Source organism: Eleutherodactylus coqui, chromosome 3 (genome assembly GCF_035609145.1).
Source record: "Eleutherodactylus coqui strain aEleCoq1 chromosome 3, aEleCoq1.hap1, whole genome shotgun sequence".
In the NCBI taxonomy this organism is placed as follows: domain Eukaryota; kingdom Metazoa; phylum Chordata; class Amphibia; order Anura; family Eleutherodactylidae; genus Eleutherodactylus; species Eleutherodactylus coqui.
The window spans coordinates 230,709,814-230,735,894 of record NC_089839.1 but is presented as its reverse complement, the minus strand read 5'-3'; the positions used below and the strand labels follow the sequence as shown (position 1 = coordinate 230,735,894).

At 44.0% G+C, this 26,081-nt stretch overlaps 1 protein-coding gene across 1 annotated transcript in view; it reads right to left on the bottom strand.

The window, feature by feature from the left end:
* The window catches only part of OLFML2B (olfactomedin like 2B), a 138,851-nt gene extending 117,351 nt beyond the window's left edge, over window positions 1–21,500 (bottom strand). Inside the window, exon 1 of the mRNA XM_066597069.1 lies at window positions 20,884–21,500. Within this exon, the coding sequence (XP_066453166.1) occupies window positions 20,884–21,063 (180 nt within the window). The 5' untranslated portion in view covers window positions 21,064–21,500. The remainder of the gene's footprint in view (window positions 1–20,883) is intronic.
* Window positions 21,501–26,081: the final 4,581 nt, after the last annotated feature.

Here is a 26,081-nt window from a genome sequence, read left to right as displayed (position 1 = left end):
GAAAGCAAGTGGGGTTATATACTTCTGTATGGCCATATTGATGCACTTTGTAATATACATCGTGCATTAATTATGAGCCATACAGAAGTTATTCACTTACCTGCTCCGTTGCTAGCGTCCCCGTCTCCATGGTGCCGTCTAATTTCAGCGTCTAATCTCCTGATTAGACGCGCTTGCGCAGAAGGGTCTTTTGCCATCTCTTCGCTCCGGCACGAGCCGGCATTCTGGCTCCGCCCCCTTGTACGCGTCATCGCGTAGCTCCGCCCCGTCACATGTGCCGATTCCAGCCTTCTGATTGGCTGGAATCGGCACATGTGACGGGGCGGAGCTACGCGGTGACGCGTACAAGGGGGCGGAGCCAGAACGCCGCTGCTGCTGGAGCGCATGAAGGCCTCCTGGAAGCACGATGCACCGTGGGACGGGACAACACAGGCGCCATCTTAGCTGCTGAACTTTATAAGTTATTATTTCATCTCAACAGTAAGTAGGAAGCGGTTTTTAAACGGTTTAAAGGGCTGCTTTATGCCGGGGGGTGACTGGGGGAATGTGCAGATTTAAAATTTTGCGGTTTTGGCTCGGGACAACCCCTTTAAGGACAAATCAAGATGATGGGGCAAAATGGGAATGTTTTTTGTCTCGTCTACAAAGTTTGATAGATTTGATATACAACCTGTTGCAATCACCACGACAATAATACTGTATTACAAATTCTGTTAAAAAGCGGGTGATGCCTTTGGAATTACTTGAATTTTTACATTGATTACTAATAAAACGTCACCTGATTGTTATTTAGTCTGGGTGCTGAACTAGCTGCCTGCAGTCCAGACCTTGCACTAATAGAAAACGTTTGACGCATTATGAAGCAAAAAAATCAATCAAAGACGACCCAGAACTGTTGCGCAGCTACAATCCTACATCAGACAGCAATAGCACAACATTACTTTCCCAAAACTCCAGCAATCTGTCTCCTCACTTCCAAAATGTTTACAGACCGTTGAAAATAGAATAGCAAATTCTACACAATGGTAGACATGGCCCTGGCCAAACTTCTTTGAGATGTGTTACTGCCATCAATTTCTAAATGAGTTAATGTTTTTAAATGAAATAGAAACATATCTCACTTTCTATGTCTGATATGTGCTCTGTGTACAATTGTCAATAAAATATGGTTATATCAGAATTCTAAATCATTCCATTCTTTTTTCCTTTACATTTATTTACATTTTACACAGTGTTCCAACTTTTGGAACTGGGCTTGTAGCTGCAGTGGTCACATATTGGCATGTCACATCAATGGTGTAGCAATGTATACAGAGATCTCTGGAGATCACACCACTAGACCATCAGCACTGAATCAGCAGACAATTTAAACTGGGAGCACATTTGTTACATTGCACTACAAGTAAACTGCTAAAAGATTTTTTTTAGTAAAGCTGAAGAACTGCTTCAAGGTCAACTTTACCATCCAATAAGTTTAAGTGTTCAATTAAAATCCTCTCCTATAAATCATGCATGCTTACACATCAAAATAGAATCGAAGATAGTTTTCGTAACACTGTACTATGTCCTCTTATAAAGGAAACCTTCAATACTGTTAATCGCATGCCTCTTCTTGTTCTTACACTAAGGCTGCCTGCACACGGGTGGAAATTTTGTGGCGGGATTCCCCGCAGAATTTCCGGCCGTGCCCGCCTGCATAGGATTGCGTTTGTCGGCCGCAGTTTGTCTGCACAAAATCACGCGCAGAAAACCAACCGCGGCATGCTCTATTTCTGTGCGGGGCACGCAGAGCCCCGCACAGAAACGTCACTCCCCGGCCGCCGGCTCCGCTCTGCGCATGCGCCGGCGGCCCAGCTGCTGGCACATGAAAGAACCGGAGCTGCGGGGTGCGGGTGAGTTCCGCACTGCTCTCTGCAGGCGCTTGGGTCAGGTCCCCCTGCAAGAATTCTCGCAGCCGGATCCGACCCGGCCGTCTGCAGGTGGCCTAAAACAGTTGGAAGAAGATTACATTGTAGTAAAGGTGGACAAACACTTTAGGAAGCTAACTTAAAGGGGTGGTCTCGCGAAAGCAAGTGGGTCTATACACTTCTGTATGGCCATATTAATGCACTTTGTAATATACATCGTGCATTAAATATGAGCCATACAGAAGTTATTCACTTACCTGCTCCGTTGCTAGCGTCCCCGTTGCCATGGTTCCGTCTAACTTCGGTGTCTTCTTGCTTTTTTAGACGCGCTTGCGCAGATGCATCTTCTCCCTTCGGCTGGTCTTGGAAGCATCGGCGTTTTGGCTCCGCCCCTTTTTCGCGTCATCGCGTAGCTCCGCCCCCGTCATGTGCCGATTCCAGCCAATCAGGAGGCTGGAACCGGCACACGTCATGGGGCGGAGCTACGCGATGATGCGTACAAGGGGGCGGAGCCAAAATGCCGATACTGCCGAGCGGAGCCGAAGGGAGAAGAAGGGAGAAGACGGATCTGCGCAAGCGCGTCTAAAAAGGCAAGAAGACACCGAAATTAGACGGAACCATGGCGACGGGGACGCTAGCAACGGAGCAGGTAAGTGAATAACTTCTGTATGGCTCATATTTAATGCACGATGTATATTACAAAGTGCATTAATATGGCCATACAGAAGTGTATAGACCCACTTGCTTTCGCGAGACCACCCCTTTAAAGCAGACAAGAGTGTGATAAAAAACAGAAGAGAACATTTCTTCATATGCTATTTTGAAGTACAGTAATGAAGCAGTAGTGACATGGACTGTCTCTAAGTGGCTATCTCTAAATCTAAAGTTTTGTCTAAAGTCTTTTGTACAGCTGTAGTAAATGTTGCATTGACAACGCATTAAATATACAGTTTCAGCAAACTTTTAATTGACACTTAAAGGGGTTGTCCCGCGCCGAAACGGGTTTTTTTTTTTCAAAACCCCCCCCCCCGTTCGGCGCGAGACAACCCCGATGCAGGGACTTAAAAAAAAAACAGCACAGCGCTTACCTGAATCCCCGCGCTCCGGTGACTTCTATACTTACCGGTGAAGATGGCCGCCGGGATCTTCTTCCTCCGTGGACCGCAGCTCTTCTGTGCGGTCCATTGCCGATTCCAGCCTCCTGATTGGCTGGAATCGGCACGTGACGGGGCGGAGCTACACAGAGCCGGCATCCTGCACGAGAGGCTCCATTGAAGAAAACAGAAGACCCGGACTGCGCAAGCGCGGCTAATTTGGCCATCGGAGGCCGAAAATTAGTCGGCACCATAGAGACGAGGACGCCAGCAACGGAGCAGGTAAGTATAAAACTTTTGATAACTTCTGTATGGCTCATAATTAATGCACAATGTACATTACAAAGTGCATTAATATGGCCATACAGAAGTGTATAGACCCACTTGCTGCCGCGGGACAACCCCTTTAACACAACAAAAGCCATTGAAAAAAAGAAAAGTTAGAAGTTTGATGAAATTACATATTCAACTCAACAATTGTCAAGTTTACCTTTGCTACATCTGTAACATGTCAATTGGACACATCCTTAAAGGGATTGTCTCGCCAAAGCAAGTGGGGTTAAGCACTTCTATATGGCCATATTAATGCACTTTGTAATATACATCGTGCATTAAATTTGTGCCATACAGAAGTTATTCACTTACCTTCCCTGCGCTGGCGTCCCCGTCTCCATGGCTCCTGATTGGCTGGAATCGGCACACGTGACTGGGCGGAGCTACGCAATGATGCGTAGAAGGGGGCGGAGCCAGAACGCCGCTGCTGCCGAACCGAGCCGAAGGCAGAAGACCCTTCTGCGCAAGCGCGTCTAATCGGGCGATTAGACGCTGAAGTTAGACGGAGCCATGGAGACGGGGACGCCAGCGCAGGGAAGGTAAGTGAATAACTTCTGTATGGCTCATATTTAATGCACGATGTATATTACAAAGTGCATTAATATGGCCATACAGAAGTGCTTAACCCCACTTGCTTTCACGAGACAACCCCTTTAAGCCTCATATCCACGGGTAATATCAGGCCCGCCGCGGATTCTTTATGCAGAATCCCGCAGCGGGTCCCTCCTTTCCCACGGACATGAGGCCTAAAAAGAAGAATTACTTACCTGTCCGGACGCTGCGGATCTGCCCTCCGTCGTGGCTAAATCTTCTTTTTTTGGCTTGGCGGATGTGCTAGGCACTCCAGCAGCGTGCCACGCGCATGCACCGTGCACCTTATTTTTTTTTTAACTACTGTTCTCCCTTGCCGGAAGGCAGGAATTCAGCTGCGGGTGTGCCGCAGATCTGGACGGCTTCCATAGGCTTCAACAGAAGCCTGCGGGAGCCGTCCCCGTGGGAGACCAGCACTAAAATGGAGCATGCTGCGGGTGTTTTCCCACACACACAATCCGCGCTCCAGGGAAAAATGACATCCGCAGGTATTTAATTACCCGTGGGTGTCCAATGCATCCCTATGGGGCGCGGATCTCGTGTGTGGGTGATCAGCTTCGGATTTTAAATGTTATTTTACCCGTTGACATGAGGCCTAAGGATAAGTGCATTTAATTCTGCTGTAAATGTTGTCACAAAGCCATGGAGATTACACTGCAAAGTTCCCATGTGTTACATGTCGATTTTCCATATGGAAATTTTCCACCTCCTTGTATTATGTTGTAAATTGCTGTAATGACATGTTGGTCACCACTGTGGCCAGTGATTGGTCGCATCTCCACCCAGATACTACAGAGACTGGTGGGGGATCGGGGAAGTTTTGGAGCATGAGTGTCGGAGGAATGGTAAAGTGAGCATTACTTATCATTAATTTATTCATACTTATTCCATCTTGAGCCTTTTCTTTTAAATTAAGTTGCTGGATAAACTCCTTCGACTTTTTGTTATAGAACACAACCACTTAAATTTCCATGATCAGTGTAACAGCCCTCAGCTTCTGGCATATATGATGACTAAAGAACCTCCTGATAAACCTGACACCCCCTTTTACCGACTAGTCTCCAGTAAATCTGTACAGTTAATTGATTCATTGTGAAAGGGGGAGTCTCAATTCTGCTCATGTAGTAACATGTAACTCAAGGATTCCATCATTTAATACATTACACTCTTATTATTTGCTATTTATTTTACAGTCTGTATAATATTTATATTGTTTGTATATTTTTCTTAACTTTTACAAATTAACATCAGCAGTCTGCAGCTTGTTTTAGCTGTAATTCCCAGTATACAATGAAAGTTTGTAATTTTCATGAAATGCTTGGAATTGTAGTATCAAAACAACTGGAGGAGTCTTATACATGATCCTTCATTGGCTTTTGTTATCAGCTGATTCACAAAACTGGGAAATTAATTGCTAATGAATAGATTTGAATGGACTTTTTGATTCCATGCAGCTACAGATACAGAAAAAGGTCGAGGGGGTTAACTAAAATATTGTATTAACTGTTTTTGAATTAATGCTATTTTTACCTAATCCCTTCTTTTCTGCTGACACGAAAGTAATTGGGCAATTGACTGTTAAAGGGCTTCTGTCACCAAATCACTGTTCATTGCAGGTAAATTAACTAATCTTACATAATTTTCAGATGTGAGATCAGCTCTTGTCTGGAAGTTAGAGGGGAAAAGGAAAGAATGCTGAGTGTAATGATACTGATAACACTACATTCTTCTGGTCTGGTGTAAGTGATGATCAACGTGCCCAGGCCTCCTCCTTATAATAATTTAATCAGTCTGGACTGTCCCATTCACAGAGATGACAACAGAACTCTGTGTAGCCCTGCTGTAGTCTCACTAAAGTGGCAATAACGTTAGGATCACAAGACACATGCCACTCATGCCACTTGTATTATAAGTATGTCGAAGAAGGTTTCCATGACTGTAAAGGTCTCCTTAGTTTGGGTTGCATATGCCAGTAGAGCTGAAGGCAGCACATTGACGTTATGTGAAAGCACCGCCTGCAAACTAATCTTTGAAGAATCCATAAACAAACGCCATTCGTTGTGATTATAAGTGATGCCAAAGCCGCCATAACACCATTGACATTGTTACAGAAAGTGAGATCACCTTCTTCAGAATAGAACTGCACAAAGCCTTGTTGGCGGCAGTAAAAGTTAGTGACTTTCACATTTTCTGTGAGCGGATTCCATTGTTTCAACCTGGAAGCCAATAGTTCTGCTTTATTCTTGGGCAATTGCAGATCCCCAATAAGATCATTGGGGTCTTCCTGTGGTATCTTGTGCCAATCATCAGAAACATTCCACACAAATTCACCATCAACTGATGATGGTCCTGCTGATCCGTTCATTCCGGTTCATCTATATCACTTTCTATTATGCATTTATGGGGTTCTGGAATGGGCACTTCCTCGCTATGCAGTATAGGTCGCAGTACAGAACGGATATTAGGAAGTTAATCATTGTCTTACTGTTAATTATTCCTTTAAGATGGGCTACCATACAGAGGTAGCAATCTGTAACATGATTTATTAGTTCCCTCCATACCATTGGAACTGCAAATGGCATGGCATGTCCCTTCTCATGCAACCATGACCAGAGAGAAACAGATAGCTTTGGCCCCTGTCTAGTGGGAGCTCTGCCTCCAATTACCAGTGCTGGCCACTTCACAGGGATGCAGCCCCCTATTCTGTATCCAGTCCTCATCCTCTTTAATAAATTGCATCCGCTTCTTAAAGATGCAGCTGCAATTGACAGTGACAGCAACAGTGCAGGAAGCCAGTCTTGGGTCCCTGCTCCATTGCTTGGTGCTTTCTTTGAGATGCAGGCAGCACAATGATGTCATCACGCGTTGTCTGTGTCTTTGCACAGGACTCTGGCAAGAAGAAGCAAAGGCAGCGAATGGAGATTGCCGTTGGAGCGCAGTAAGGGGATTTTGTGTTATTTTTATTGGCGGAGACCGCGTGACATACGAAGGAGACAGTGGTATATAAAGGGACAATGTGACTTAGTTTGTGGCACAGTATGGCATATGAAGGACTAGTATAGATCATTTAGTAGCACAAAGTGGTATATGAAGGGTGGCTTATTGAGGGAGACAGTGGCTTAATGAAAGGGACTGTATGGGTTCTTGAAGGGAATTGTGTGGCTTATTATTTACTCAGGGGGTTCTTTGTGTAACATTGTTAAACAGTATTCAGGGGCTCTATTAGGAGTTTTTCTTAATATAGGGATTAAAGATATGAAAAAGCAAACTTTGTGGAAACCTCTGAGAAGACAGGTTGCGTCCGGGAGAAGTCATCACAATATGATATGCAGAGTGATGATGGGTGGTAGCAATCTTGTTTGTGAACTAACAACTCCCATGATCAATTCCATTGGTAAGGTAATACTGGGGGGAAGTTATTTCAGCCATTACAAATTTATATCGTATGGACTGGCCTGGCTTTACCATTTATCCCTTTACTGATCTTGGTTCTGTTGCTGCATATATGTACACAGCCTAGTTCTGGTGCTGTATTTATGTTATGTACTTGGTTTTAAAGGGGTTTTATCATTAATATAAAAACTTTTCCAGCTGCTGGGCCCAATATAAAATACAAAAATAGATAATACTCACCTCTCCTTGGACTCCTGAAAAAGAGCTGAGTGGCTCACACTGCCCCAGGATCGGGTTTCTAGGTAGACAGCCAGGTGGAAGCACGTGACCCCTGTAGCCAATGAAAAGATGCCCCCAAACTCCTGGCATCATGGTGCCCAGGATATAAGTACTGATGCCTCTTTAGTGCTGTATTTGTTTGGTTCTGGTGGCCTATATATGATACAAACTTGGTTCTGGTGGTGTTTGTATGTACTGAGCTAAGTTTCGGGAGTCCGTGGAGAGGTGAGTATTATCTATTTTTGTTTTTATGTTATGAGCCTGATTATGATGCTTTATTCATGTTATGAGTTTGGATCTGGTGCTTTATTTGGCATGAGCTTTTTTCTGGTGCTGTATTTATGTACTGGGCTCGGTTCTGGTGCTGTATTTATTTTATGAGCCTGGTTATGGTACTGCATTTATGCAATTAACTTTTTTCTAGTATTTAATGAGTACATTATTATATATTTGGAGTATTGAAATAGTTTTATTTGACTATTTTGTGTACCTCATACGCATATTTTAATCAGTCAGGTAGGGACTTGAATTCCACCCCTGCAAATACTTCCTCCTCCTGACACTGGCCAGCATCAGGTCTGAGGAGGCTCTACTAGAAAAAGTTTGAGAAGTCCTGATCTATTGTATTTACCAAAAAGATATTTGTAGTTTAGAGTAAAGCAAAATTTGTCACAGCAAGCATTGTGCGCCACTGTTTTGACATAATATGAGGAGGGAGATGTAGGTGTTGGGGGTTATATAGTTTGAGGCCTGGAGGGGTTTTTGTATAAGGGCTACTTTTTAATTCCACTCCAGCCCTGGTGCACTGTAAGGGTTCTTTCACATAAGCGTATATCTGCCCGCCATTTTCATGGTCGGCCAATATATTCGCTATGATCTGATGCAGTTGATTCCAATGCATCAGATCACATGGCCGTATTCCTGCGACGTAAAAGTGCTTGGCCGGGCAACAAATATTGTTGGGGCGCTTTTACGTCTGGCCCAAAAGATAGTCCTGGAACTATTTTTCGGGCAAGAATATGTCAGCCACTGCATGGAATCGTATGGGAGCCAATGACAGCGGCCATAGAAGGGAGGTGGTAGGGAGTTTAGCAGTGTGATTCCTTCCCTCTTCTCTCCTTCCCTCCGGCTGATTGCAATGAGAGGGGGCGAGACAGGGGTGCCTCCTGCCATTGCTGGCTGCAGACTGGGGGCAGGGAGGGGGAGAGAGCTTAGCTCCACCCTGCCCCTTCCCATTGCAAACAGCCAGAGAGGAGGAGAGAAGTGGTGAGCCGGTGAGGCGGAGAGAAGGGGCCATGCCGTCTGAATGGGTGCACAAACGCTAGATTTATGTGCCCATTTACGGGTTTTAACACCTCAGATAGTAGTGTATATTGGCCGGCCGTGAAAACGGCGGCCGATATACGTTCGTGTGAAAGAGCCCTAAGAGGGATAGAAGGGACATATCAGCTATTGGTTGGTAGAAAGTTCTGCTTGCTTCAGTAAGGATTTAGGTGCACAGATCAAGTTTTAATTTTTGTCTGGAGTTTAAATATAAATATCACTATAAAATTAAAAGTAAAATAAAAATATGCCATGTGTAGTACAGGAACATTGGATTACATGCTTTCACATCAAATACAATTTACTGGTCAATGATAATTTAGTATCACATTATACAACATTATAATAATATATTTAGGGTTATGATTATGGCAATGAAGCCACAGCATTTTCAGCAGAACTTTCCAAAGTGGGTGTGTTATACTGGTGAGAGAAGGTTTTTAGTTAACTGCTGTACTATACACATATTTGCTGCCAACATCTGAGAAATCGTCCATACTTTACAGCTCATCTGGGAACCCTACAGCATCTTAACTACATGTGGCAGTACAATTATTCACATTGGAATAAAATCCACAATTTAGCTGACTTATATTTTTGACAGTCCATTGAAAATAATAAAAACATAATTGTACTTAAATGAAAAAGCAGGGAACTAATGTAAGTTCCTTTTTTATATTCCTAGTGTAGTTTAGTTGATCACAGCGGAGGTTGGGTTGGTTGCTACAAAAAAATTATTTTCCTCTAAGATGGGTTTTAACCCCTTCCAATCCAATTTGTATCCTGGTCTTCCTAGGGGGCCTACTCTTTTTCTGGCATTATACAACAGCGCTATATGCTGGCTAGAGCTAGTACTGCATGAGGTGACACGCTGGATAGGCTCCGACAGCATAGAGGCTGGCAATATACAGTAAGAGAACCCCGACAGATGTCTTCCAACACCGGAGCTGTACAGCCTTAAATCATAATGTCCTCAGACATCAGATAGTGGATTGAAAAGGATTAATCCATAAGGTTATTTATAAATGGATGAAAGATATAACAAGGGCTTTAATCAAAAAAAATGTTGTGTCGTTAAGTAACTAGGCTCCATCCTTAAAGAGTTAAAGTGGATTCCAGTGATTAAATTTCATGATTTGTGAGCCTGGCATACCATAAAATTATAGTTAATGAATAGAGATGAGCGAACGTACTCGGATAAGCACTACTCGTCCGAGTAATGTGCTTTATCCGAGTATCGCTGTGCTCGGGGCTAAAGATTCAGGGAGCGCCGCTGCTGACAGGTGAGTTGCGGCGGGGAGCAGGGGAGAGCGGGCGGGAGAGAAGGAGAGAAAGATCTCCCCTCCGTTCCTCCCGGCTCTCCCCTGCAGCTCCCTGCTCCGCGGCGCTCCCCGAATCTTTCAAGACGAGTACAGCGATACTCGGATAAAGCACATTACTCGGACGAGTAGTGCTTATCCGAGTACTTTCGCTCATCTCTATTAATGAAGATGAAGCTCTTGGAAATTAGAATGAGGGGTTCTTGTTCTCTGTTCTCATTGGTGGGGTATATAGAAAACAACACTGGTGTTATGGCACAACCATTCAAGATACGAAATGAGGTTCAAATTCAATTTCTCTTTTTAATAATCAATTAAACAATCAGCAATAAACATGTGTTTTGGGGTAGAAAACTCCTTTATCAATTTAGATGGAACAAGTACTAAAGGTAATGAAAGATAGAAAGTGAATCAGGTAAAAGGAGCAAGAATGGTGGAAGGAAGAAATATGGCAATACATGTAACGGTATGCACTTAGATAGGACACACACTTTACATGTAAAAACTTTACATGAAAATGACAATGTGGATTTCAAATCACAAAATATAAAAAATATAAAATAAGGTGTGACGTAGACCTGCACTAAGAATGAGGAAGTGAAGTGGCATGAAGACTTAAAAATAACGGTTGTTGTCCTTCCATCCTGCACTGCTCACTGGACTTTGGAGACTATGGACAGGGAAGGAACAGCAAATGCGGACAAGACATCAGAGAAAGTGGAGATATTTTTCAGGCGAAGAGTCACGCAACATATAAAATAAAGAAAGTAGTGAGACCAGGTACAGTGAAACTATTACAAAATGTGTCCGGAATATCCCTTTAATGAAGGCTGTAAAGTTAAAGGGGTTGTCCCGCGCCGAAACGGGTTTTTTTTTTCAACCACCCCCCCCCCCCCCCCGTTCGGCGCGAGACAACCCCGATGCAGGGACTTAAAAAAAAAACGGACAGTGCTTACCTGAATCCCCGCGCTCCGGTGACTTCTTACTTACCGGTTGAAGATGGCCGCCGGGATCTTCTCCCTCGGTGGACCGCAGGGCTTCTGTGCGGTCCATTGCCGATTCCAGCCTCCTGATTGGCTGGAATCGGCACGTGACGGGGCGGAGCTACACGGAGCCGGCATCCTGCACGAGCGGCCCCATTGAGAAAAGAAGAAGACCTGGACTGCGCAAGCGTGGCTAATTTGGCCATTAGACGCCGAAAATTAGTCGGCTCCATGGAAACGAGGACGCTAGCAACGGAGCAGGTAAGTGAAAAACTTCTTATAACTTCTGTATGGCTCATAATTAATGCACAATGTACATTACAAAGTGCATTAATATGGCCATACAGAAGTGTATAGACCCACTTGCTGCCGCGGGACAACCCCTTTAAAAGTTATTTAACCAAGTTAGAGTCTGTAGCTCTTAATTCACTTAAAGATTGCCACCATAACTGCTACCTCATTATCCGTAATGCCAATGCAGCATCCCAAAGGGTAACTCAGGACACGGGGCATACGCAGAGGAGCTGGGAAGGTAAAGCTGTCACTTGTCATGGTGGCAGTTACCAGACTCCTCCCGAGAGGAACACACATAGCTTTGCTCAGAGCATCGCTGGACCTCTTCCACACACCCCTAGGAGAGGGATGGCCAATATACATGCCGAAGAACTTTAAATTGTCACTGTTCCTTTACTCACTGGAATAAACCTTGGCGATAATAAAAACAGTCCACACACACTTTAGTATTTAAGTACCTCAGTCCCTGGGAACGATCAGGGCCTGGTAAAACTTTACTGTAAACTTTGACACTTTAGAACTTCAAAACACACTAGTGCAGGCAAGACAGAAGAAGGGAGGTCAGGGAGGTAATCAGGATGATGTCGGTCCTACAGTCCTCGTTATCTGTATGGTATTACTCCTGGAAGGGGAAACTTTCTCAGAGAGCATACTCAGGATGATATCGGCTTTACTGTCCTCGTTATCTGTATGGTACCGCTCCTAGAAAGGGGAATGGGCAAACTCTCCACAGACACTCAGTTTTTGAAATACCTCTGCACGGTGGTATTGACTTTCTTTACTGCTCACGCTTTCCTCTCTCTCTCTTCACTCTCTAATGGTTCCTGGCATTGGGGACCTCAGGAAACCGCTCTTCCTTTTCCATCACTCTTTACCACATGAGGGTTGAAGGTACAACCATGTGGCCGGCACTCCACTCCTCTCTACCACTGAAGATGATGAATCACACCTTGCAGAGGAGAGCAATCTGGAGACTTCTTCCTCTGTCGTTGGTCTGAGTACAGAGAGTGAGCAAGAAGGGGATGCAGTACTGACGAGACCGGATCAGGTCTAGTCTGGGATTGGGAAGTTAGTTTCTGATGGATGTCGGCGATTTTCTTTTTGAAGTAAGTAGCGAGCTTTTCAGCACGGAGATCCGTCACCGGGGGCTGCGGTTTAGGGCTGAGAAGGGAGTGAAAAGTATCAAAGTATATCCACAAAATCCATAGGGACATTACTAGCCAGACCAATGATCCCTGTCATAAGCTCAGTCATATGCAGCTTTTTCCAATACATTCATATGTTGCTTCAACGATGTTATTAATCTAGAGTCATATCCAAAGGATACTCCATAACTCATTAGAACAGTGCCTGGTCTCCAGTATCATTGGGCTACTTTGGACATTGTATCCCTTTACTCCAACATTTCACATGACCTAGGAGTAGACACAGGCTCCTCCATTTTTTTTCCATGACCAGTCTATCCCGCACTGATTTGATATTAGGACATGACAATGAGGGGGTGATAACTAAGACATATTTTAAATCTCTTGATAGAAATAGTTTCTATCTAGAAGCGTACACTACAGAAAGTGGAAAAAGAATATACCATATGGTCAGTTCAAATGCATTAGACATAATTATACGAAGATAGATGACTTCAACACACAGAGTTTAATTATAAAACAAAGATTCAGCCAGAAGAGATATCCCTCTCTCCCTCTCCCCCCCACTCCCCGCTGCAACCCCCCACTCACCCACGGCGCCCCCCAAATCTTTTCACCCGAGTACGGAAGTACTCGAAAATCGCGGCGCTCGGGCAAAAAAGGGGCGTGGCCGAGTAGGTTTGCTCATCTCTAATTACAACCTAATATTATACATTTTTACAACTCTTGCCACCATTTGGTACTGAAATTTTTTGAAAAACATTGGCCTGTGCTATTACACAAGACCGATATTACACAGCACCCATACCTGGCTGACTATATTCCACGAAGACCTCGTATTATCTTCAGAAAGACACGGAATAATATTTATTCATCCTCATAATTAACTTTACACTCAGCCATATTAATTTACATTATTTTTTTCCCATTAATCTTTTTACCACCTCATACATCATATATATCATATATAGCCTTCTAGAATATCTACAGATTTCCATAAATAACTCCACAACCAGTCATATCATTTCATATCTTGGTATTTAAAATTTCAGTGCACACATTTTTAATGCATTCTGCTACACCACACGTGTCAAACACAAGGCCCGCCGGCCAAATCTGACCCGACTTGACCATATTTTATGTAGCTGGCCAAGGGGAGAGGTCAGCACTCTGCTGGACCAGAGCTGCAGGCTCAGTGAGTAGAATGCCTGGAGGGATGCCGCCAGGCCAGAGGCTAATAGGGAGGGGAGAGTCAATGTTACTCCTAGGACTACTATGGGGGAAACTAGTACTACTGGACCCACCATGCGGGGAGACCGTTACTACTGTGGCCACCAATATGGAGATACTAACTACTGGGGGAGCTATGAGGGCACTATTACTACTGTGGTCATTGGGGGGGGGGGGGTCACTATTACTATACAGTCTTATAATTACAATCAGCCCCTTCAAGCTAACTGTAAGGCTAATGTGGCCTTTCGGAAAAATCAGTTTGAAAGCAGTGTGCTAGACCATCACATTACATTTCTATACATTTATCTACTACATTATCATTTAAGACATTATCACACTAATTCATTACATTACTCATTCACAACATCAAATCCCCCCTTTTTCTTCTTCTCTCATGGATTATCCTTTTTCCTTGCCTCCCCTGACTCCTACACACACACCCGCATCCCTGCACATATGCCTTTCCCTCTCTCATTTCTGTCCCCTTCCAATGTCCATGTCCGTCTCTCCTGGCCACACATTCCATTGAGCTGTCCACTACTGCCGGCACCCCCTTGCCGTGTGCATACACAAACCCCCTCTAGCTGTAATATTGTCCCAGTCCCACCAAGTGCCTCCTGCTCTTCTATACCCACAATCTCATATCCTCCTTTTCAGGTTCCCAGCAATTAGTGGTGTACAGTTAGGAACACACCTAAACACAGGTTCAAACTAGTGAATTCCCACTCTGCATATCCCACACTTCCTTTTAGCATCATAGGTCTTCCACATTTGCTGACATCACTGGCTACTGTCAGTATTATCCCTGTCCTGTTAAACCATAATACTACTATTTTCCATATTTTATCACATTCCTTCATACAAGAGAACAGTCCTGGCATGCAGCGGATTGTCATACTGTGGCTGGACTCCCCTGCACTTTGATATTTCTAACAGTTGCAATTTTTTTGACAGTTTCTTCTCTTTCTGCAACTAATTTTATCTATCAGTTCATCTTCTTTTTCAGAGACAAACCGGAACACCCCCCTTCACCTGCTTATAAAAAACCTACTGTTAGTGGACCAAATAAATGTATTCACATAATATCACTGAGACAGGTTTCAGCCAAAGTTTAAAACCCAGCCTCCCATGTCAATGTCAGTATTCTTAGCCAATTCCCTATCCAGCGATTCCAAATTCCATGGGCACATGCATATTGTCAACTCTACATCAGCCATGCAAAGCAATACACACCTTTACCTTCCAGCAATGCTGTAGAATAAAATGTATACTCTACATACACACCAGCCAGAATGTAACCTTTATTGCTCATTTACGCGCTGATATATGAGCTGGTCTGAGTCAGTGAGCATGCATGGTGCCCTCTTCTGAGATTACAACTGTGCCTACTTGTGACTGCCCACCCAGCTTATAGATATTCATGTGGCTGAGACAGGATGTTCAGAACAGTAAGATAAGACCCTCTCAGCATGGTCATTACATCAGAGAACATCTCAAAATCAGGACAGCAGGGGTAATGTGACACACCCTGATTGACACAATTTTTGCCTTCCTCTGGATCAACACAGGGGGGCGGAAACAGGCTGAACTGAATGGACGTGTCTTTTTTCAGCCTAGCATACTATGTCACAAGCACTTATTTAAGGTAAGCAAAAGGCATTGTTGAATGTTTCACTGAGGAAGGCTGTGGTAAAAGGTTAGAAGTTTGTAAATTCAAGAACACCCCTTTAATAATAATCTACATTAAAAAGAAGTTGTCCAGCTCCATACTCATGATAGGTCATTAATGGCTGAGTAGCGGGGTTCCACTGATCAGGACTCCTGACAATCAGCTGTTTCCTGGGCTTCTTTGTCAGTGTACACAGCTCTATATACACTGCAGTAGCCTGACATGCTATTTACAGTTCCTATTGAAGTGAATGGGTACTTTGCCTGCAATACCCTGCTGGGCCACAACTGTGTGTATGGAGCTGTGTGCTTCTGGCTCCGTACACTGACACAGCAGGCTAATGAATAGTTGATCAGTGGAGGTACCAAGAGGGAGACCCCTGCCGATCAGCTGCTGATAACCTATCCTGAGGATGCTTCATCAGTCATTTAGTGTTGTACAAGCCTTTTAATGCTTTACTTTAGATTTTTTGAATGTATTTAAAGCCATCTGTAGTCTGCCGTGTGTGGCAGCACAGTTCTTAATATCACTTTTAAGTAATGCTACATTTTAGGCTAGATTGATAAACAACATTTTGTTATGTTTTTTTTGTGCTTTTTATAGTATCTATAGCAAAATCTAGAAAACATTGCATACAAAGTGAAGTTTTGGAGGTCAGTGGCATTTTTTTCAGAATGCAGCTTGCTTTGGGTGTAGCATTTTATCTGGCGTTTGTCCCACAGGCTTCCAAAAAGTCATTAAAACTCACATGTCCACAATTTTATAACATAAAAAATGCTATGAATTAGCTTGAAATGAATGGTGTTTGCATTTAAAAATGCTGAAAAAATAGTGTTTGCGAAAGAGCGTTCCTCAGTCTCCTAATATTTATTCATAAAAGTGTTTTTTGAAAACAAAATCTAAACAGAATTATATTTTCCATATTAACCCTTTCCAATCCACTGTCTGACGTGTAAAGACATTCTGATTGAAGGCTGTACAGCTCCGATGTCAGAAGATGTCTGGCAGGGTATTCTTACTGTAGATTACTGACCACTCTATTGTCGGGGGCCTCTCCGGCATGTCACATACTGCAGTACTAGCTCTAGCAAGCAGATGGCGCCATTGTATAATGGGAGTAAGAGAAAGCCCCCCTAGTAAACCCAGAATCCAAAATTGGATTGCAAAGGGATAAGGCTGGATTCACACAAGCGTATGCGTATTTGTGCATGCATTAGCGCCGTTTTTCTGCATATTGGCGAGTGAAACTGTACTTTTTGTGCATGCAAATCAAGTATGCACATTTGCACATGCAAGAATGCTCTTAGCCATTGCAATGGCCAATTAAGTTCAGGACTTCAAAATGTTCTCTTTCCCTGCGCAAATGCATAGGAAAATAGAACATGCTGCATATTTTATGTTCAACTGAATAGCATACACAAAAGACGCGCATGTGAATGAACCCATTGAAATCAATGGGCTCTATTTTTTCCGTAAATACGCTTGTGTGAATCGGGCCTAACATTGGAAAGACATAATAGAAAAAAAAACATTATAACATGTTCTTCCTGCCCATAAAAAAGTAATATATTATGGACTGAAAGATCATTATTTTTAATATTCGTACTGCAAGTATAGGAAATGCTGTCCATTATTTCTGAAGACATGAGTTCATATATTTTTTCCACAAGCATAGGAATGTGCAATCTGGCATACTGCGTCCAGTTCTGGGCACCCCACTTTAAAAAAGACATAGACAAACTGGAGCAAGTTCAGAGAAGAGTTACCAAGATGGTGAGCCGTCTGCAAATCATGTCCTATGAGGAACGATTAAAGGATCTAGGAATGTTTAGCTTGCAAAAAAGAAGGCTGAGAGGAGACTTAATAGCTGTCTACAAATATCTGAAGGGCTGTCACAGTGCAGAGGGATCAGCCCTAGAGATGAGCGAACACGTTCGGCTCCGCCCCTTTTTCGCCCGAACACCGAACTTTGCGAACACTTCAGTGTTCGGGCGAAAAAGTTCGGGGGCCGCCGTGGCAGCGCGGGGGGGTGCGGCGGGGAGTGGGGGGGAGAGGGAGAGAGAGAGGGCTCCCCCCTGTTCCCCGCTACTGCCGCCCGCGCCGCCGCGCATCTCCCCGCCCCCCAGCGGCACCCGGACACTTACGCGCGAACACTGCAGTGTTCGGCAAAGCCGGTGTCCGGGTGCGGATGTGTCCGTAACGGACACGTTCGCTCATCCCTAATCAGCCCTATTATCATTTGTACAAGGAAAGCCTAGAAGCAATGGGATGAAACTGAAAGGGAGGGGACACAAATTAGATGTTAGAAAAAACTTTCTGACAGTGAGGCTTCTTTCCCACGAGCGTTTTCACGACCGGCTGATATGCGCTGTGATCTGATGCGTTGCATTCCAATGCATCAGATCACATGGCCGTATTCCTGAGACGTAAAAGCACCCGTCCAGCCCGATATAGCACCGGGCCTTTTTAAGTTGGGCCCAAACGAACTATCCTTTGGACTGAAATACGGCGGCCGCTGCATGGGCGAGTATGGGAGCCCATGGCAGCAGCCGCCGGTGGGAGGGAGTTTAGCAGCGTGGCTGCTAAACACCCTCCCTGTGCTCTCCTCCCTCCGTGCAGGCTCACCTCTCTCTTATCCTCCCCGTGGCTCTCTGCAATAGGAGGGGGCAGGATAGGGGCGGAGCTAAGTGCCGAACCATCCCACCTCCTCCCTTTCCTGGCTGTGGGCAAAGGGTGGAATGTGGGCAGAGCTAAGCTCCCACCCTCTACCCGCCCCTTGTCCATAGCCATTAATGGGAGGAGGCGGGACAGGCTGGCTGCCCCCTCCCACTGCAAAGAACGAGCGGGGAGGAGAAGAGTGGTCAGCCTGCAATGGGGAGGGAGGGAAAAGGGGCGACGGCATGGTAGTCTTGGTGCATATGCGCGGGATCCATGTCATCTGAATGGGTGCACAAATCAAACGTTCACCAATTTTATGTCTCCCAACATAGCGTATATTGGCCAGCCGTGAAAATACGCTCGTATATCGGCCGGCTGGCTGATATATACTTGTGGGAAAGAAGCCTGAGGGTGATCAATGAGTGGAACAGGTTACCATGGGAGGTGGTGAGTTCTCCTTCAATGAAAGTATTCAAACAAAGGCTGGATAAATATCTGTCTGGGATGATTTAGTAAATCCTGCACTGAGCAGCGGGTTGGAGCCAATGACCCTGGAGGTCCCTTCCAACTCTACCATTCTATGATTCAAATTGCAATGTGATTGGATAAATGATCCTTAATTATTTTAAAGTGGCTCTCCAGGAATTTAAAATCCCTACCAGCACCTGTTGTATCGGATTGGGCACTTTCGGCTGAGTTCCAACAAGGAGTCACATAGTATTGCGGGCCTCCGTTTTAGGTGACATCCTGGTGGGAGACGGGCTGTCTGCTCATTATAATAATTAAGCAAGCCCCTCTTTATATCACCACTGGTGTGGTGAAAAATAGACTGGCTTACCTAATTATTATAATGAGCTGTCAGCCAATCCCTCACCTATGACGTCACCGACAATGGAGGCCCAAAATACCACGTGACTTCTTGTTGGAACTCAGCTGAAAGTACCCGGTCCGACTCAGTAGGTGCTGGTAAGGAATGTAAAACCCCAGATAGCCCCTTCAATTGTATTTGTAAAATTTTCCTACTTTTTATTTCTTCTAAGGCCATATTCACATGAGTGAGCACGATATTGGTCAGAGAAACTTGGAGCAATATTGTGCTTGCAAACATGTGATTTTCTCTCTGATTGCAATACATTGTGCAAGAAAATTGCATTGCATCTCTGCACATCCAGTTTTCATGCGTGTGAAAATTGCATGTTGTTTCAATAGGGTAAAAAAAAAAAAAAAAAAAAATCGCATTGCACTTGTATGAAAAGCACATCTGCATGTGAGTGCGATGACATTTTTTTTGTGCTCCCATAGAAAATAATTGTGGGTGTCGCCCTAAGATAGGACAGGGTGCGAAAGACAGGGGTCTTTCTATCTCGCAGCAGCACTGTGAGAGTAAAATAGCCCATGTAAATATACCCATAGGAAATAATGGCTTGTTATAATGCACAAGTTATGTGCATCTCCCAATCAAACTTGTGTGTTTTTCTTGCCTGTGTAAATACAGCCTTATAGGATATATTCTGCCAAAATGATAACTATAGGCTGTATCCTATTATGCTTTCAGTGCAATATTTGCTATCCGAGTTGCTGGTTCTACTTTAAATCTTGCTAAATCTCTCAATTTAGCTGAAATTCTAAACATTCTGTAAAATAAGTAGCAGAAGCCTGTGCTTTCAGATTTCCCTAATTTCTCAGTAACCTCCACAACCAGTAAAGACAGATCCTGCCCTGAGGCTTGCAGTCTGACCAAGATGTGTCATTTACAAATGTATGCAATAATTTAAACCCCATTGTCTCTACCTGATAGAAAACTTCAACTCTGACCATGTACAGACATATCCCCCTCATGCTAGGTCTGTGGGAATGGTTGGACTCTGTTATTATATATTGATTTTATTTTATACTTTGGCACTGTCAGCTCCTTAACCACTGCATTCCTTAGTACAGTGGTAATGGTAATACTCCTTGGATTCTACCACCACATCAGATTGTTCACTGGTTTTCATACAACAAAGACTTCATAAGAATGAACAGCAAGAAAATTAGCTTCTGATAAGAGGGTCAGGTTTTTAGCTGGGCGGTCGATGAACAGATAATATGCAGAGTTAGCTAGAATGATCTGCATTATGCATATAGGCAGTAAAAGCATCTGGTTAAACTATTTGCAATGAACTATTATTCTGGCAATAAGCTAGATAATCGTCTCTTAATAGATTTCCTGGAATTCTACTAAAACATAAGTTGTATCATAGCAAAAGTTAGAATGGGTCCTCCCCCCAACTGATCGCACAAAAAAATGCACTTTTTTTAACTTTGAAAAGTTTTTTATAAGTTAATGTCAACTGAAACTTTTCAGTTGTGTGATTAAGCTTGATTGGATTTGAAGCTCTAGTTTCCACACCTTTGCCTACTTAGTATGAATTTTAATAAAGTTAGGACTCACTCTATCTATATTGTACTAATGCCATTTTTAGATTCTGCCTAATATGAGCAATAAAAAAAGGATAAAGCTAAGTTAAAAAAAAGTTAGTGGTTTAAAAAGTGGATTCCCCAAACAAATATATGGTTAGCTTCTTTAAAATATATTCCCTATAACATTCTATTATAAACAGAGTAACACTATGCACACCACAATGAGGCAAACTGAGAAGATATGCAAGGATGGTGGTACCTGAGACAAAATGTTCTCTTGGTTCTCAGACTCATCCTCTAGTACTTTGTCTTCTGAAGATGATTCTGTTGGCTGAGCTGGAGAAGGACTAAGATTCTTGCTTCTTTCTCCAAGGGCAGTAGAACTCACGAAGAAATGAATGAAACATAGAAAAAGTAGCACAATCCTGTGTGGATCCATAAGAATAGCAAGAGATGGATGTCACCATACAACTCCAAAATGTTCTGTATCTAGAATGTCATCAGCAGAGCATCACGAGGTATTCGCAAAATAACCTTCTTCTTCTTTTTCACATCAGTGAGAATAGAATCCACTCAGCAAATCATAGCAAAATATGTCTTCACTTGCGAAATGTAAGTTAGTGTTTGACCGGCGCTTCACATCCGAATGCAGGTTCTCTTCATCATGTTTAATAGAGGAGTGACAGCCTGTTGAGTTCTGAACTGCAAAGGGATGAAAGGGGCAGCCAGGCAAGAGAGGCAGGGGCTTCTTTTCGTTAGCTCCGCACAGTCTTCTCAAGTTACAACACAAAAAAAGCTAAAGGTGCTAAAGTACTGAGGATAAGATCTTGGGGCTTTGAGTTCTGAGCAGCTGGGAGAATTGGCTGCTGGAGCTCACTGGTTTTGTCTCCCTACAAGGGAAGAAAGGTGGAGGAGGAGTTTCTAATGTCTACTTAAGTTTTAGGGAATCATAAGTAACTACTTTTCCAGTTGAGAAACTGATACAGCAATTTAAAGCAGGCAATGTTTTCATTCCCAGGAACTATTTGAAAATCAGGTGTGCTTTTTTTTCTGTAGTGAATGTCGAACAGTAAGATGTGCCAACACAAACATTACAGCCACTGATGACAAACTGCAGACACAGCGTTTCCTTGCCCTAGAAGCTCACGATTTACATAAGACATTCAAACATAACAAGACTAAAGAAATGTATTATTATGCTACATGTATAAGAAGACAATAAACAACCGGGGCAGATTAGGAACCCAAGGTTGCCCAGAAAAAAAAATGACAAAGTGGCCTCACTTTGTAGGTGGGCCAAAACTGGCAGCAAGTGAAGCGAACAAAAGTAGGCAAGTGTCAGCAAACCGCCAGGAACAGCCACATTGGCGATAGAAGGGGGGAAAATTAATGTAGCACGCATAGCTCGCCGCAACAAATTTTCTACAAAACTCAGACTCATTGTTGTGATTGGCCGGGCAATAAAATTGGACCAATTTTCACAAAATTGGGTCGGGTCAGCCTGACCAGATTTTTAGCAAAAATCTGTGAGGAGGAGGTGTGTCTTCAATGAATGTAGCTCAGTGGGGTCCTAGGTTCAAATCTCATTAAAGACAACGCCTGAATTGACTTTGAAAAGTTCCTTATTAGAGATGAGCGAGCACCAAAATGCTCGGGTGCTCGTTACTCGGGACGAAATTCTCGCGATGCTCGAGGGTTCGTTTCGAGTAACGAACCCCATTGAAGTCAATGGGCGACCCGAGCATTTTTGTATATCGCCAATGCTCGCTAAGGTTTTCATTTGTGAAAATCTGGGCAATTCAAGAAAGTGATGGGAACGACACAGCAACGGATAGGGCAGGCGAGGGGCTACATGTTGGGCTGCATCTCAAGTTCACAGGTCCCACTATTAAGCCACAATAGCTGCAAGAGTGCCCCCCCCCCCCCCCGCTGTCAGCATAAAGATCGTTCTCCTCTGCCATAGCTGTAACAGCTGTGGCAGAGAAGAACGATGTTTGCCCATTGAATTCAATGGAGCCAGCAATACAGCAGGTTCCACTGAAAGCAATGGGCTGCCGGCGATCGCGGGATGAATTGTCGGGAAGGGCTTAAATATATAAGCCCTTCCCTGCAATTCATCCAGAAATGTGTTACAATAAAAATATATACCGGCGTATAAGGCGACCCCCCAACTGTCACCTTATACGCCGGGAATACAGTGGAGCAAAGAATAAAAATCATTACTCACTTCTCCTGGTGTTCTGCGCCGCTGCTGCAGGCTGTCGCTCCCTCCTGGTCCCCGGCAGAGCATTGCTTTCTGGACGCAGTGGTTGAAATCCCCGCCTCCAGAAACACACGTGCCTTCAGCCAATCACAGCCATTCAATGACATCATTGTCATTGGCTGTGATTGGCTGAAGGCACGTGTGTTTCTGGAGGCGGGGATTTAAAGCCCTTCGTAGAGAAAGCAATGCTCTGCCGGGAACCAGGAGGGAGCGACAGCCTGCAGCAGCGGCGCAGAACGCCGGGGGAAGTGAGTAATGATTTTTATTCTTTGCTCCACTGTATTCCCGGCGTATAAGGTGACAGTTGGGGGGTCGTCTTATACGCCCCGTCGCCTTATACGCCGGTATATATTTTTATGAGGAGGTTGTCTGTGTAATATATTAGTATATGAGGAGGAGGTCATCTGTGTAATATATTGGTATATGAGGAGGTCGTCTGTGTTATATATTAGTATATGAGGAGGAGCTCGTCTGTGTTATATATTAGTATATGAGGAGGAGGTCGTCTGTGTTATATATTAGTATATGAGGAGGAGGTCGTCTGCGTTATATATTAGTATATGAGGAGGAGGTCGTCTGTGTTATATATTAGTATATGAGGAGGAGGTCGTCTGTGTGATATATTTGTAAATGAGGAGGAGGTCGTCTGTGTAATATATATCAGTATATGAGGAGGAGGTCCGCTGTGTAATATATTAGTATATGAGGAGGAGGTCGTCTGTGTAATATATTAGTATATGAGGAGGGGTTCGTCTGTGTAATATATTAGTATATGAGGAGGAGCTCGTCTGTGTTATATATTAGTATATGAGTAGGAAGTCGTCTGCGTTATATATTAGTATATGAGGAGGAGGTCGTCTGTGTTATATATTAGTATATGAGGAGGAGGTCGTCTGTGTGATATATTTGTAAATGAGGAGGTGGTCGTCTGTGTAATATATATCAGTATATGAGGAGGAGGTCCGCTGTGTAATATATTAGTATATGAGGAGGAGGTCGTCTGTGTAATATATTAGTATATGAGGAGGGGTTCGTCTGTGTAATATATTAGTATATGAGGAGGAGCTCGTCTGTGTTATATATTAGTATATGAGGAGGAGGTCGTCTGTGTTATATATTAGTATATGAGGAGGAAGTCGTCTACGTTATATATTAGTATATGAGGAGGAGGTCGTCTGTGTTATATATTAGTATATGAGGAGGAGGTCGTCTGTGTGATATATTTGTAAATGAGGAGGAGGTCGTCTGTGTAATATATATCAGTATATGAGGAGGAGGTCCGCTGTGTAATATATTAGTATATGAGGAGGAGGTCGTCTGTGTAATATATTAGTATATGAGGAGGGGTTCGTCTGTGTAATATATTAGTATATGAGGAGGAGGTTGTCTGTATGATACATTTGTAAATGAGGAGGAGGTCATCTGTGTAATATATATCAGTATATGAGGAGGAGGTCCGCTGTGTAATATATTAGTATATGAGGAGGAGGTCGTCTGTGTAATATATTAGTATATGAGGAGGGGTTCGTCTGTGTAATATATTAGTATATGAGGAGGAGCTCGTCTGTGTTATATATTAGTATATGAGGAGGAGGTTGTCTGTGTTATATATTAGTATATGAGGAGGAGGTCGTCTGCGTTATATATTAGTATATGAGGAGGAGGTCGTCTGTGTTATATATTAGTATATGAGGAGGAGGTCGTCTGTGTGATATATTTGTAAATGAGGAGGAGGTCGTCTGTGTAATATATATCAGTATATGAGGAGGAGGTCCGCTGTGTAATATATTAGTATATGAGGAGGAGGTCGTCTGTGTTGCTTCACGGCCCCCGCTGCACATGAAAGTCCCTTCCCCTTCTCCTTTGCCGGCCCTGAAGGGTGGACCCTGCTCTCTGTAGAAGCGCAGAGCGGGGTGGCCATGAGGGAGTGCACAGTGCCGCTACCCGTCTTTGCCGTTGAAGCCACTGGCCCCATTCCACAGCTGTGTATGAAAGAGCAACGGTGTTGCACTGAGTGAAAGACGGCAACAGCAGCACAACTCGACATTCCGAGTTTGTTCCCCCGCACACAGCATAATGACCACTGACAGTTGGAGGCAGCGGAAGCACACAGCAGAATGACGGTGACAGCTAGGTGACCGGGGTACCGGTAAGAGCACTTCAGCAGAGCAGCATGGCTTGGGGTATGACAGATCTAGGCACCAGCCCCAGACACCAGAACGAGGAGGACAGCTAGGAGGGCGTGGGACATGCGCTGAGCTGCGGTAACAGCAGGGGAGCAGAGCAGATAACATAGACGGATGCCTGCTTACTTACTACCTATTACGCTGCTTCTCATAGTAATCCACTTTTGCACCTTCCAGGACCTTTGTGCCTTGACCCTATCGGGAGCTAGGGGTGTGGCAGGGGCGTTCCTCCTGTCAAACCCCTTGCTTCCAGTGGTATCAAGATACAATAATACTGAGAGACAGAATGAGGACAAAGAAAGCTGACCACACCCACACCTGGGAAGACAGCTTTATGTGTACTGACCTGGAGTGATTAGCCGACTGGAGACACACATGACCAGCCAGCACAATCCCCCAAACCTGAACAGGAGAACCCCAGAGCACCTGTAGAACCACAGGTCTCAGGAGACAGACCTGACACCTGGCAAGCTGCAAATCAGAGGAGGGCCTGGGTCGGCAGAGCCCCACCAATCTACTATTGATGGCATATCCTGCGGATAGGCTTATCAATAGTTTGCAAGTGGACAACCCCTTTAATAATTGTTTATTCTCTGATTGCACCTAACCGGGCACAGGTGTATAACCACCTATATCCCCTATCTCAAACAAACACAAAAGCCAATTTCATAAGACTCCAATTTACCTATTTGAATGCTTGTATGGGATAAAATCAGATTACCCAGAGGAATCTCATTCAAACACAGGGAGCAAATATTAACTTGAGGGTTTTTTCACAAATAGAGGCACCTGTAAGATTATTGCAGCATGGCCGCTGCTCAACTGCCTCACACTCCCTTTTTTCCCCCAGCTCAGATAGGTGTCTATGGGAGCTGCCACCAGAACTATCTTTTTACCCACCATATTTCGGTCGCCTTTGTTCCGTTTTTTACGGTGCAACTTTTTACATGCTGTATATTCATATGTGAATGAATGCCTTGGAAACCCATGCCTCAGACGGTCGCATAT